The 15,469-nt window shown below is 40.2% G+C and overlaps 1 protein-coding gene across 1 annotated transcript in view; it reads right to left on the reverse strand.

Moving 5' to 3' along the window:
* PSMD1 (proteasome 26S subunit, non-ATPase 1) overlaps positions 1 to 15,469 on the reverse strand; it is a 75,427-nt gene that overhangs the window by 47,387 nt on the left and 12,571 nt on the right. Inside the window, exons 11-16 of the mRNA XM_087739078.1 lie at positions 14,886 to 14,964; positions 13,535 to 13,708; positions 12,457 to 12,568; positions 11,615 to 11,811; positions 10,933 to 11,028; positions 10,324 to 10,388 (exon numbers count right to left, since the gene is read on the reverse strand). Of these exons, the coding sequence (XP_087595204.1) occupies positions 10,324 to 10,388; positions 10,933 to 11,028; positions 11,615 to 11,811; positions 12,457 to 12,568; positions 13,535 to 13,708; positions 14,886 to 14,964 (723 nt within the window). The remainder of the gene's footprint in view (positions 1 to 10,323; positions 10,389 to 10,932; positions 11,029 to 11,614; positions 11,812 to 12,456; positions 12,569 to 13,534; positions 13,709 to 14,885; positions 14,965 to 15,469) is intronic.

Below are 15,469 nucleotides of genomic sequence, written 5' to 3' on the forward strand. Positions count from 1 at the left end.
TAACGGCATAAGACTACAGGTCCCAATCTGCACTCTCTCAAACATGCTCAAGCTTTCCATCAGAGCACAAAATTCATAGAAAGAATCACTCCTCACCATCCGTAAAAGCTACCAGAGTCTATCGCCTGGGAAATCAGGAGCTTCTGACAGCTCCAGACCATTTCTCTTTGGGAAGAGAAATTGGATTTCCCCAAAGTACTGGAGTTCTTACAGTAAGCAGGCAGCTCAACGGTTTTTTTCAATAGTTTCCATTTACAGTAAAATTTTCAGCTTGGGCTTTGTTTTCATTTTTAATGTTTTCAGAACTCTTCAGTTACACACTAAAATTATGTACAGCAAAAGGCTTAGGTTTTTTCATCCACAGAACAGAAAGTACTAAAGATAACATATCCTTCCAACATTTATTTATATATATTTAATTTAAAACATATGCAAGTTCGAAACAGAACCTAATGTAACAACTGCCAGAGAGTTCCAGGAGAAAGTATTAAAAATATTTCTGTGGTATTTACTGTAATTTGTCTCCTTCCTCCCCTTTTTGGTGACAGACACTAGCCACTTAAGTTAGAATAAGCTCTAACTGCTCTTACTCCTCTTTCGTTAATCAAATTTTGATTTGTTTAAGAGGATCCCATAGTTAAAAGCCAGAATTGATGGATTTCTATAGCTGTGAAAGATGCCTACATCTAAAAAGTATTTGAGAATCAAAAGCCTTTAATAAGACAGATTATTTTGAAGCTTAAGGAGGGAGGGAGTAGGAATAAAACAAACCTAAAAACCCCCCAAAACTTCCAGGTACATAGCAGAAAACGTCACAGACTAGTGTCTCATTTAACCTAAAGCAGGCACTCTGGAACCAGGTAAAAGCGCAATCACGTCCACGCACCGAGTGATCACAGCAAAAAAAATTAAAAGAATCATTTGCAATGCAGAAACCAGCCTTCATGAGGAATAACACCACGAGGCAAATGGGCACAGCACTGCTCTTGAGGGGTTATTTCCCAGCAGCCAGAGAGCAAGAAGCAGTCACCTTTGAAAACTCTCTTGCTACTTAAATAAATCCACACCGATTAAACAAAACCCATTCATACAGCAGGCAGCAATCATCTACTTTCAGCAACAACTTAAAATTTTCCCTTTCCAGCAGGAACACCACAGCTGGCTCACAGCATCTGGAAGAAGCAAGAGGTAACTTAGTTCTCTTCTGTCTGACCCAGTTCTTGTACAACTGTCAGTCTGCAACGAGCAATGACACGAGGCGTAATTTGCCTAAGTGTCCCACAGAGAACGATTCCGAGGCCTCTTCGTAATCAGTGGTTAGACTCCACCAGCAGGAAACAATCCTGAAAAAAGTCTCACCCAGGGAAGATGTATTTTGTCAAGCCAGCATATAGATTTCTCAATTTTAGTAACCTTAAATAGAAGGTCAACATGTTCCAGTTACTGAATTTAGTCAGCAACAATAAACCTCAATCAAAAGGACTAGTGACTAATCAAAAATCCAGTCTTCCTACAGAGAAAGGAAATTTCTCCATGGACAGAAGCACATCATCAAGAAAACATGCACATTCCATTTAACACACTAAGCGTAAAAAGAAATTCCTTGTCCACTGACAAAGCAAACAAGCTAAGAATTCAGATAACAGTCTTGGAAAGCATAAGGACAGAGGGAGAAGTAAAAGAAGATGCAGAACTATGAAACAAAAAGACAACATAACAGACGACAGAGATCTTGTTTTAGCAACTGTATCTACAAGAACAGATTTGAACAAAGACACTACCTTCATTAGCAAGATATGATTGAAAAGAAGAGTCACTGCAAGCTACTGTAAAAAAACACAAGTTTGTTGTATGGTAACGAAGGACAACACTGCTCGTGTGGTGCTGAGAAGCGAGACAGGAGGCTCAGGACTACATCCACGAGCATCATCCTTAAGTAACAGAAATATATAAAAAATATTTTTACATGCTGGCTGTGAAGTGAGAGTATTTTTATAGCTTCCAGCTTTCTTCGTAAAGACAGCAGCCTAAATAATAATTGATAAAAGGTTTGCAGCCACTTGCTAGCAGAACACAAGACCTTTTTACAGGAGAAAAGGGTCACGCATTTCCCATTTAACAAAACAAAACAAGATATTCCTTTCTCTGGAGTGAAATGCTCTCATTCTTTCAGAATCTGGCCCATGCCAAACCAACGACCTGGCCAGCTCTATGGCCTCTATATATTACATAAAAGAACAACTTACACAGTTATCTAGTTCAACTTTCCTCATTATCACAGAAACTTTTATCTGGCATATTTCATTTCTTTTTAAACTACCAGAGAGGCAAGACAGACAAAGTCAAAGCTGATTTGCGACATACAAGCACTATGGGAAGAAATACATTTCAGAAGAACAATGGACAAGTATGGGGAGTTTTGTTGTTTAATTATTTAAAATACATTAGGAGATATTCAGTCAATGTTCTGGCTGCCTATCTAATTAAAAATTACAGCAGACATGGACATAAGGACTACCTATAAATATATCCACCCCAACAGTCATGCAGAGAGGAAAATAATGGAGTTTGAAGCCTAACAGAATGAGTGCCTTGAAATGCAAATAAAGGCAATACCTTAAAAAGAAACCCAAACAAAACAACAAAAAAACACAGACAAAACCAAGAAAATACAAACAAACAAAATCCCAACCTTTAAGCCACCCTAAGACATAGAGAAGCAAGAAATTCAGCTAGTCTCAGCTGTGGTCATATAAAACACATTTCGTGAAACCAGTCCCAAACCATCTGGGGTTCTATAAGCTGCAAGCCTTTAGTTCAGATTCTATCAGAAAACTTTTAGGCAGCCAGAAAACTTTATTCATCACTTATCTTGTATTCTCCAAGTGCAAAACTCTTCCGAATCTCATCACACCTGGCCATACTAGCATCAATTTTCAAATGCATCAAAATAGTTTAAAAATCCAGTATTAAGCAGAAGTCAAGGCACTTAGAAGAGACTGATGCTATAAAACTGTTCACTAGCATAAAAGAGGCACACTGTTGGTTTTTTTTTTTTTTTACGGCGCTTCATAGAAAACGTCATTTTCCTACACCATTTTCTTATTGTGGAGAAATCCACAGCACTGCAAGCTGGTATGAGAAAGCAAAAGCATTACGCCTCTAAATCTTTTTCTAGGCTGTCATATGTAACATCAGCCTTAAAAGGTAAAGTAATGCAAGCACAGTGAACCTGGTAAAGGCATACTGAACAACCTGGGACACCAGAGCCCAAAGAGGCAGGATGCTCGCCAGAGCTCTTCTGGCTCTTTGCCTTGCAAGCTGGAGCCAGGAGTCCCAGAGTTCTGGCCAGTTCTCATGACTGATTTAATATCACCATGAAGCATTAGATTTCTTTCATCAAATTGATAAAGATGCCTACATACAACTGCTAAGAAGCACTCCTTTGTTTCACATCCCCTTTGGCTCTCTACATAACCATCAACATGGCAAAAACAAAAGTCAGGAGAGAAGTAACTTCCATATTTTTGCTTTGGCATTTGACACCATGGTGTTTACTGTCAGTGTCCGCTCCCATGAGACACACTGTTTTCTCCAGTTGCAAAGAAAGGCTTTTGCCCTGCAGAACAGGAGATTCATTTCTAAATTCATTTTTAAATGGGAAGCTAGTTATGAAAATAGGAAAGATGGCTCATCAAAATGTCCATTTTTACTCTTATTTTAATAATTCATGTCAAATCCTATTTGTCTAGCCACATCTAAGATTCCTTGCATCCAGAAATCGACGTCCTTTCTAACCTCTGCAAAACAGCATCATCCTCTTAAAAACTGGGAGCTTCTTGCTCTCTGAAGGATCCTATTTACAAATGCTCTAGACAGGTGACAGCAACTCATTTTCAAATTCATTAAACCTTGCACAACAAATGAGCCGTTTATTCTGCAAGATGCACATCAATATTCCCTAATAAAATCCAACAGGAAGTTTTTGCCGTAAAAAAAAAAATTCATCAATTTCATTTAATGGCTCAAAGAATCTCAGCATTTTTTATGACTTAATTTGAAACTTCAGTTGCTGAACAGTAGTTTTAAAGCAAATTCAAGGATTTGGTCAGGCAATCAATTTAGTTACAAATCGCACTGCTTAAAATGTTTAGCTACTTGGTTAAAAAGCCTTAGTGTGTACAATCTGAGAAACTGAAAATATTTTTCTGGAATTAGAGGTGTGGAGGGGAACATACTAGCCTGGTTTCTCTCCCTCTTCTCATGCACGCTGTGATTTAGTGATCTGAAAATCTTTCTAGATAAGCTTATAGGCTTATTATAGGCACTATAGGCAGTATTTTTAGGCCCTAAGGAGCAAGTGACTTCCTGAAGGAATACTTTTGAGTTTTCAGCAGGGTATAAGCTAGGCTGAAGAAACTATCTCAGATTTAAACCAATCATATTAATTTACTCATCTGTGTAAAGATTCCAGTTTACTGTAGGAAGTTAAAACACTTGCTGAGGTTTTCAAAAGCTCTCAAGTGATATAAGGCTCTGAGCCCTGTTTTCCAAAGTAAGTAAAATCTCATGCATACAAAGTCTAGAACAAAAATAAAACAATAGCAGGGAAAGAACGCAAGATGTCATAGTGTATCATTTGGAACAATGAATGTATTTGTGCAATCTGATTGTACAGCTACAATTTTCATTAGAAGTTAGATTAGTTTTGCCAGAGATGCCCAGGGACTTCTCCAATGCACTACAGTTTGGTCAGTGAAGACCCACAGCTCTGTTTCCAGTTTCAGACCTGCAGATGAAGGCATTTTCAAATCCAGAAAGACTTCAGTGGAAGTCTAAGGCTTCTTCTGATTATAATAAGAAGATAATAAGATTTCTGTTACTATTAACCTTTCACTGAAAGGGACCCTCATTCTCCTCCCCCAGGAAGACTGAATAAGACAAAATGAGTTGGAGGGTAAACAAAACCCTTTTAATCTTTCCTACCTAAGAATTAACAAGCAGGTATGTTTCACTGAATTCCTCTTCTTCACAATTAATACACTGAAAAAGTCACTGGTACAGATCACGTTAGAGTGACTGTTAGCCTCATACTCAATTACGCAGAAGCTCTGCCATCTGCCTACGGGATAAAGGTAGGCTGTAGGAGTTAAAGAAAACAAACCGCCCCAGTCTTCCTGGAACAAAATCCAAGTATCTGATCTGTGTTTGCTTTAGAACAAATATATTGCCTTAAAATATCAAAGGCTATGTAAACACAAAGAATACAAAAGCAGGAAACATTACTATTTCACTTGCATCATCCTAAAACGAAGAACTGAACATAAGCCATGCAGAGTTCTCCATGTTTGGGTAGCCGACACTTATCAGCCGAGACTACATCTTCCTTTCGGGACTCTCTAGAGGCTGCATTGTTCCCGCTCCTGCCCTTAGCTTTTTCCTAACAATACTGCACCAAGGCAGAAGCAGCATCCCACAGCTGAAGTCCTGCTTCCCCATGGCTCTTATTCCCCTGGACTTAACAACTGCTATGAGAGCATTAAACCTTTTCAGGTCATGCTTTCAAGCACTGCTGCATCCCACACTGAAGCCTTCTCCCTAACCAGATTTGTTATATCTGTAACATCTACCTCCTCATTTCATATATAAAGTGTTTAGATACGCTGCAGCATTGCTCTAACATATAACAATATAAAAATAAAGCTGACTGCATAAACCAATCACATCTCACTCTGCAATATAAAGACCAGTTCATGATCTAAACTGGTAAAAATTAAGATAAAAATAATTCTTTCCATTTTTAGAAAGTAAACCACTTTAAATTTATCGTGTTTTCCATCTCATCATAATAGTCTTAAAAAAAGAAAGAGGCTGACCAGAAATCACAAGCACCTTAAATGCTGTTTTCCAGCAGCCATGATAAATATTTTATAAACTACTTTAGTAGAAAGAAGGACTACTATACAAACATCAACAATAAGGTAAGTTTGCCATCTGTGATCACTGGCAGAAGTGTCAGGACTGGGAGAACAGAGACACGTACAGCAGCCAAGTAAATACATCACTTCTCTTCTTGCTATTTCACAATACAGCTCCTTGTACAGCCCTGCATCCGCACTACAATCTCCAAACATCTCAAGCTTTATTCATGCCTCTCTACCATTTTACAACAACATTTTACTTAAAAGTATCTCCTGCAAGAGGTGGCCGTTTTGAAAAAGAGAGAAGATGTAAAAAGTCTCAGGTTTTTATTCCGTACTATTTTGACTGTCTTGCTAGTTGTGAAGAGGAAGAAAGGAGATAGTTTTGAAACAATTCTCTTGCACCAGAGTATTTTCCGATAATTTAATACAGTGGCATGAAAATGATCAGTCACAAAATACATAACTGGTGCCTAATTTTTGTAAGGCACTAAGCCAATAGGGAAAAAAGCCATACCAAGTCCTATAGTCAGCAAGCTGTGCTTTCGATCCCCAGTCTGCAGACCTGCGGACTGCTTCTAAACAGTCGGCAAAAACAGAATCAATGGCAGCAGCACTGCTGGCCAACAAGCTTCAATTCTACGTACATGGCCCCCTGGAAAGCTTTAGGGAGTCCAAGAACAGAACAAGGAAGTTAGTTTTGTGCTGTATGAACAGGACCCCGCAACGTACTCTGCAGCTCAAGCAGTATGATTGCTACTGCTCTGCTCCCTAGAGCAACTTGCCTGCAGACGTTCATGCAGCCAGGCAAGCGTGCATCCAACATCCAAGTGTGTAACTGCTACAGCAGCATTAATCTCTGCTCCCCAAATCCCTTCAAAACTCTTGCACCATAGCTGATGTTCAGAGCAACGCATACAGTCCATCAAGTGTTCCTTACATGGCTTACCCTCAAAGTACCACAGGACTTGCTGAGCAAATACAGCTAGTGATCCTGTCACAGAAGCAAGAATTTCACGAACTTCTCACCTTTGCTCCAGGCAACAAAGACGCTTTGGAAAAGAATGTAGGAAGAAAACTCCTGAACACTGCTGAAAGTGCATTTTAACATTATTTAAGAAGATAAAAGGTATTGCAGTTACAAAAAACCCCAACTGATACTAACATAAAGAGAGCCATAACTACAGACTGTTTTCACTTGATATGTTAAGGAATATAGAAATTCTCTTAAGGAATTATATGCCAAGGAAAGTACTGAATGATGTACCTGGGTAATTTGATATCTTTCGTAACACACCAGAAAATTTAATCTTGCAATTATTAGGCAAAACTTAACCTAGACTGGAACATCCTATCTAAACCGTAATTCATGAATTTTGAACAATGAAATAGCCACACACATTCTTTTGTAGACTTTTCCAGTAATTAAAAAGATGAAAAAAAAAACCTAAAAAAATTGGTGCTTAAAAAAAGTTAATCTTCAAGTTAAAGCAAAACCTTGTTGCTTTAAAAATTAAATGGCATGTTTTATTACATTATGTTCTATCACATTTTACTCTGTTACTGTGCTGCTTTCATTAACTCTAGCCATAAAAGCCAAGCTGTGCTCTTGAGTGTACACAGGGTTGCACCTATGTGCTAGCAAGGAAGACTCACAGAGGTAAGCAAGGACAGAAAAGCCTTACAGAATGTTCTGCTATGCAAACATATTACCTAAACATAGCTGGCTTTGTGACATTTATGACACTTTTAGGTCAAATCCAAGAGGAAGAACATTTATTCACAGATAGCTGTAACAAAAGGAGAAAAACTAGCTATTTATGACACAAAGTAGATTTGTGGGCTCCTAGCCATCAGGAGCTCTGTCATGTTCACCAGTGGTGCTTTTAAGGAAATTACCACCCTCTGACTGTGTAACCTCCACCCGTATATGGATTTTATTATTCCTATAGGAGGAACAGACAGAAGCACAAGTCTGTGCATACTCCTGCTGCTGTAGTGTACAACCCAGCAGATGAACTTACACCTCCAGCATGTTCAACCCTACAGCAATGGCATGAATTCCCCAAGAAAAATGTAGACCACATTAAACAAATTTATTCTCTTATTTCAATCCTGACTTCACAGTTCCCTTTTCTGGAACCACATATAAAGAATTCAATGAGACCTCTTCTCACAGAAGTTTCAGTCATGTTCCTTCATCTAAGACGAAATTAATTTCTGGGGCTTAGCCCACAGTGTTACCGACCTGCTCACCTCCCATCACAAAACACTTCATTCAAAAGCTCTGTATACCTAGCAGCTGACAGATCACCAACTCTTGCCAGTATTCAATGCTGTATTCGTGGCCTTTAAGACCAGTAAATCCAGTTAGACTTCAACAAACAACAGTCCTAAGAAAGAGATGTCATTTTAGTCATGAAGTCCAACAAACTCACAGCCCACTTGATGTCTCTGCGTGCCTGCAGTGCACAATTAGTGCTAGCAGTTTTGGCAAACAGGAAAGGTAAATGTAAAAATCAGCTTCTAGATCCCTACACTGAGGGACAGTATTTCTTTCCATCCATTGAAACATGGTTTTTGGTTTATAATTAGAGAGAGCAACGCAGGGGGTAATCGGTGGGGCCCTCTAAGCAGAAAATCCCTTCCACCGTTGTATGTGAATGCAGGGGTCTGGGCTACACAAACCAAGGGCTCCCTCCAGAACTGTGTCTTTAAGCAAAAGAACTGATCACATATTTTATGAAAGTTATCAAGTGAAAAGTGTTAGCAGCTACACCAGCCTAACACAATCCTTTTGCCTCCAGAAGCCAGGGATAATCAGCTAAAAAGTTTTAGTCCTTTGCTACCAAGTAAGGTGGACACTGGAATTTACAAGGAAATGTTCCTCCCTATTGTCTGAGCAGGTTTTGGACTGTACCCCTCCAGAAAGGGACGGGAAGAGACAGGATAAGATCTGAACCACTGCAGAGCAGGTGAAAGAGTCAAAGATGATGTCGCTCATTTCCTCATTGCTGGATACGTAGAGAACAGGCCCAGAACTGTCTTGCTCCAACACGATGCCAGCACATGGTAAATGGTTTAGTTCAGAGCCTTGAAAGCTTCTCATTTTGGTAGGAGCTATCAATGTCCAATTATGTTTTGCATTTGTTGAAAAGAAAAATTACATTGAAACCAGAGATCAAAAATGCTTTGTCACAACCTGTTTAGAAAAAAGATGCCTGAAACTATGGAGAGCCTGCATGGAATTTTCCTTCTGTACACAGATGCAGAAGCCAGTTAAACAGACCCTTTGGCTTCACGAGAGACACGGATCGCTATGCAGCAAGGAACGATCTGTGCTTACTGAAAGCAACAGAGCAGAAGCTCTTGGGAGACGCCTGCTGCCCACAAAGAGAATTTGTTCTGTTTGTAAACCACATTTAATTGCAGCCAGAATATGCTTCAGATAAAACAGAATGGAGCAATTTCTACGTGAGGACAATGGTTAATGACAAATTGACTGGTCACATCAGTAATCCAGTTTTTTAATATCAGCTTTAAGCACCTCTTATCCAGCTTTTAGGATGAATTTACAGACTGCCACTAACCCAAAGAAGATGTGAACAAAGATTTTTAAATTGCAGTCCTGGATCCAAGTACGCAATGCCTCCTCTCAAGCACACTCAAAGGCTGCAGCTTGGCTCAGTACTTGGACTACACAGATTACTGTATTAACAGATGAAGTTGCAGTCCTTGGGGAGCTTTCTAATTCCCCAATCTAATAAAAAAAAAAACCTACCCAAACACCTCTTACCTAGGGAACTATAGAGCACTACAGAGCACTACAAAATACCAGATCAGCAACAGATTTCACTTTAAAGAACCAAAGCAAACATCATGACTATTTTGTGATGGGCTTATGTAAGCCCAGCAACCTGTCAAGGTTTAAGAGTGGGTACTTAAAAAACAACAAAGACTATTTCGACATCCTTCTTCAGGTTATTCTTACTGAAGTCACAACCTCCAGGAACGTTTTGGATAGCAATTAGGCAGACATATTTGTCTGAGTACTGCTGCCTTTAAAAGGCCTGGCACAAGCACTGTATATTTAATTTTTAATTAACTCTCAATCCTACAAATATTAATTTTGCATTCTATTTGTCAACTTCATCTAACTCTATTCAGACAATTAAGTTTTAAGTCCGGAAGCCTACGGAAAAGCTCATTAAGCATCTGCTGAACATTAAGGAAGGCTTCTAATTCTGAACCAAGTTTTATTCTCTCTCAATTTTTTCACTTTTCAACCTCCATTCAGTTACCAATTGAGTCATTTTGTGCAAGCACTAGAGTACCACATTTCCTGAAAATGTAACAGACATCAAATTGAAGGCTGTAGAAGTGACCAAGGAAGATATTGTACCTGAACAGAATGAAACCAAGTGACTCAACGGCTGCCCGCCTCACGTCATCATTCACATCACTCACCTACAAAAGGGAAAACAGGACATTCAGAATATAGTTAAAACACTTGAGGACTCTGCAACATTTCAGGCCAGGTGTCAGGCACACAAGTTAATCAAGATGACAGGATTATACAGAAAGAAAGTTAACAGTCATGTTCAGCCTTAGCTGAAACAGCTTCACCCTTGTTCGTACACTGTGACTGCAAGCCTATCAAAGAGCAGACAGACCTCATCTTTTACAGCTTGTTTTTTTTTCCCCAGCCCATCATTATGCAGACTATTCACTGCAAACCCATTACCAACTACTTTAGGATCATGTTTTATTTTTTAATAGGTTCCGTTTTTTGTGATACTAGGTCAAATATTCTCTTGCTGAAAGTCTACTTATCCCAATGTCAGAAGATCCTGTTATTTCTACTCATAGCGTTAAGGAAAGCTTTCATCACTTCACAATCTCTGATTTGGACCAGAACATTAACACCGTAGACGCGAAGCCTGTAAAAGCGATGTGCTTTCTCTTTCACCACAAATTTCTTGCTATGTGCTCGTAAGCCCGCAGTACTTACAGCCACATGCAGTAGGCGTCTGATAGCCTTGTTGTTCCCTGAGCCACAGTATGCCATAGCAACAGTGTACATGCCAGAACGACGGAGAATTGGATCCTGGAAGAGAAAGCATCAATATTTAACATCCATCCAAACAGGGACTCAGTAATTCTGACTCTAAATCTGTTCCACTGTTGGGCCTTGAATCTGCAAACAGGTAGCCCCACTGCTTAATTGTTTATTATGGATGAGTAACAGGACAATCACCAAAGCAGGGCTGTCATTACCAATTTTAGGGGGACAGAAAGTTGCTATGCCACAGGCTGCCAAAGAGAGTATCTGGCAGATGTGTCATTCTGCTTCTTATTCACTATCTGCTATTGACCACTACGAGATCCTTGACAATGACCCACCTACAGCGTACCTCATCTGTTTTTAACCATTACACCCTGTTCTGCTCCTTGTTCCTGCTCACAGGACTATGGAGACTGAGCATGAGGCTGAAGAAACACACAACTAAGCACTGTTGTTCTTGTATTTTTGATCAGAGTGAAGCAACCTGTGAAACTGCCCCACTTCAGACCTATGTAAGAACTTCCCCGGTTCGAAACAGCCAACCCACCGTAGCTGGAGGGTTCACAAAAGGACAGGAAGGTCACTGGTGTAACAAAAGGGCCAGGGATTAGGTCCTAGCTAAGCTTACCTTATCTCTGCAGAGACTCTCAATGAGAGCATCTGCCTCCTCCATCCTCCCGTACATGACCAGAGCAATTCCAACGGCAAGGCCTCGCAAAATCTTTTCATGCTGGGTTTCCTGTGCGTAGCCAACCATGTCCTCAATAGCCTGAGCATTTTTAGATCCCAACATAACCAATCCCAGTGCCAGGCCAGCTGCCTCACCTGCACAGCACAGAAAAGCAAAAAATCAAGCAAACTCTGCTCCCAGAAGCAGTACAATATTGTATCTAGAGAATCACACAAGATGTAGGCCAACGGATCACTTCTGGACACCACCATGCCCAGCAACCACATTATTCATAGCCAAGTGTGCTTCTAATGAAAACCTACCAACCACAACTTAGTGCTCTTCCCTACCAAGTTCAATTTTCTCTTCTTTGGACCACTGCTGAGGCAGTTTTCCTGTGAACCCCTGCCAATGAAGCAGTAGCCCCCACAAACTTCTCCAAGCCTATCTCTCAGCCAAAAAGGGCACATGGCTCTGGAGATCAACCACACTAAATAAAAAGCCTATGACAAAGGCAAGAATAGAGTAAAATAAGGGACTGTTTAAAGACCTATCATGTTTTATCAATATTTGGCATAGTGCCACAGACAAGTCCTGACAGGACCTCCGAACATTACTGCCACATAACTAAAGAACCATGCTGATCAGGAAAAGGTCAGTAAATAAAATGCAGCTAAGGCAACCTAGAAGTGATCTGTGCTGCTAACAGAAAACCTGAAAAAAAAAAAACCCACACCAAAAAACCCCAGATGCCTGATAAGGCCTCAGATGGTTATTTGCTTTGAAAGCAGAATATTTACCCGTCACTGCATCATCCTGGTATAGATTTGTTTTCAGCAAATCGTACACATCTTGACGTGCTGTCCCCATGGCAGCCAGACCCAAACCCAGGCTGCCACCATGTCGGACAATCTAGAGAAGCATATGCAAGTTCAGTCATCATAAAACAGGGAACAATATGGCTTCAGCTCAAGTAGACATCTTTCCATCAATATAAAGCTGCAAACTTTTAGCCCCAAACCACCCAAAATGACCACTTAACCTGTTAGAAAAACCACTTTCACCATCTCAGGCAGTAACTCTGATGAAAGAGGCAGAAAATAGAATAGAGACAGCAATTCAAAAGCCCATAAACAATGAGTATCAGAAGCTTTACACATAGCACAAGAGACTTTCTAGTATCTTTAAGGTCTTTTTCCCCACTGAGTGATTTACATAAAACCATAAATCTGTGCCATGTATAAAAATTGCTGCCGAGTAATAGCTTTTGAATAGAAAGGTAAATCAGTACCCACTTAAACAGTTTACATCCTCTTTTGTTCTAACAACAGATACAGGAAAGGCAGTACATTTGCAATAAGATGAGTGGGATCCAGTCACAGAAGTTTTAAAGAAGTAGTCTGAAATTCCCCAAAGAGAAGAAGGGAACATTCTGGGAAAATACTAATCTATTCCTAATTTAAAAAGAGACTTTTCATAGAGGTCTACAAACAGTAAGTGGTGAAGTAAAACACTTCTTTTTGTATAAGATGCATTAAACCTACAGGGCAGCAGAAATATTTCCTTTGACAGCTAAGCTGTAAGCGATAACAGTGCCTGAACACTGCAGGTCCACTAGCAAAACAAAGCAGATATAGAAGCAGTAAGAAAGATGAAGCTGGATTCACTGTCAAATATGTAAGAATTTCCTAAAAATCCTACCTAAACGTTGAGCAATAGCTTATTAAAACCAAACTTTATATTTAAGGCCGACAGGAAGTGTAAGTATCACACTACTGCCACGGTCTTAGTTACTTCTAACCCCGACTTCTAAACCAGCTAGCACCCTTCTGGATATTCCCAACAAAACAAAGGTTCATTACTGAACCCAGTACATACATCATTACTGGCATTCTTCAGCTGGTTCAGCAAATAGTCAATGATGTCCCCGCCATGGTTAGCATGAATGAGACCCAAGGCATAGAGACCTCCGCCTTCCTGGTAGGCTGACCCTGGAGAGGTGTCCTTGGGTAGGTATGTTGCCATTAGCTGTAACGCTTCTTTCTCATGACCCTGTATGTCCAGTGTCCATCAGAAAGGGAAGACAGCAGGAAGTGAAAGGTGAAAAAACAGTGGATGCAAACATTTCACGACAATATTTAAACAAGTCAGAAGAAAACATGTTATAGCCATTACTTTCTCCACAAAAATCAGCCTTTCAGTGCTGTACAATCAGCAAAGAATCATTCCCAATCGACCCCATTCTGTACTGCGGTTTTATTAACCACAGTACACAAGTATTCATCAATCACTTGGTCACTGATCTAAACCAGGACAAATCTGGCCTGAAGCTACACCAATTCATTCACTAGAGCACTTTAATGAGGGTTGAGGCACGCAAAACAATCATAGAATCGTTAAGGTTGGAAAAGACCTTTAAGATCATCGAGTCCAACCATTAACCTAACACTGCCAAGTCCACCACTAAACCATGTCCCCAAGCACCACATCTACCCTTCTTTTAAATACCTCCAGGGATGGAGACTCAACCACTTCCCTGGGCAGCCTGTTCCTATGCCTGACCACCCTTTCGGTGAAGAAGTTTTTCCTAATATCCAACCTAAACCTCCCCTGGTGCAACTTGAGGCCATTTCCTCTCGTCCTATCGCTTGTTACTAGGGAGAAAAGATCGACCCCCACCTCGCTACAACCTCCTTTCGGGTAACTGTAGAGACCAATTACAAATTACAAAAACAATTACAAAGACTTCTTCCTATTTCAAAACAGCTTTAAATATACCCTCCCTGTGAATGAATTTGAAGAAAATGACCACTTACTCAGGTCACCATTCAAACTTACTGAAACTTACTACAGTAAGGACTTTGGTACTAACACAAAACCGTTTAGGAAATACACACCTGCAATTTTCATAGTTAGAAACTATTGACCTGTTCAACTCACAAAGGAAGGGAAGAGCTACAAAGAAGATTCTCTCCTTGAGCCATGTTATCCTACCACCTTTTTGATGCTCAGCAAAACATGCCGTAAACTATATCGGGTATCAGATAAGATGGACTTGGTAAAGCACAGCTTTTCTTTAGTGCAAAGACACAAACTATGTTACAGCTGTGCCTTGCAATAGACTAGGTAAACTGGAGTGCAGGCATCATTCAGAATTCCCACGTCAATGTTTTCAGTGTTCACAAGTCAGGCATTTATATTGAACAGAAGGAAATGAATACAACATTACCTTGTGTATAACACCCAAGCTGGCGGTAGCAGTAAACTTAGCCCAGTTAGTGGCCCTGGCCAGCCACTCCAAATTGTCTCTGGAAGACGAAAACAGAAAGGTTATACAAGGTTTTTCATACAGCCCGTTCCTCATCCTGCAAGCAGGGTTTCACAGCACTGAAGACTGCTTTCAAACCAGAAAGCAGCTCCATAAGGCAAGAAGGCTAACCACATTTCCACTTTATACCTCTCTCCCCTTCATCAGCCCTGATTTTTGGCTGGTCGTAGTCAAGCTTCTAGATACTGGTGATCTCAGTGAAAGATGGAGAACAACTGCTCAATATGCAGCCCATCAAGTCTCCGGGAGAAACTCTAGCAGAGTTTCTGGAGCTTTCCTCAAGTCACTGGTAAGGTCAGCCCTGACATTTCCCTTCCAAGAGTCATTCAGCACTGTCAGTCTACCAAAAAAGATACATCATCTCAGAAATTCTCCCACTAGCGAACAAAGAGAACAGAAATTCCACATGTCCACCCTCCGAACTGCTTATATGGTTAGCAGTCAAATAAAGCCGGTTTGTGAGGATAGAGAAAAGGAAAGAATTC

This window comes from Nipponia nippon, unplaced genomic scaffold (assembly GCF_047370975.1).
Source record: "Nipponia nippon isolate SJK-2023a ecotype South Korea unplaced genomic scaffold, ASM4737097v1 scaffold_7, whole genome shotgun sequence".
NCBI classification, from domain to species: Eukaryota; Metazoa; Chordata; class Aves; order Pelecaniformes; family Threskiornithidae; genus Nipponia; species Nipponia nippon.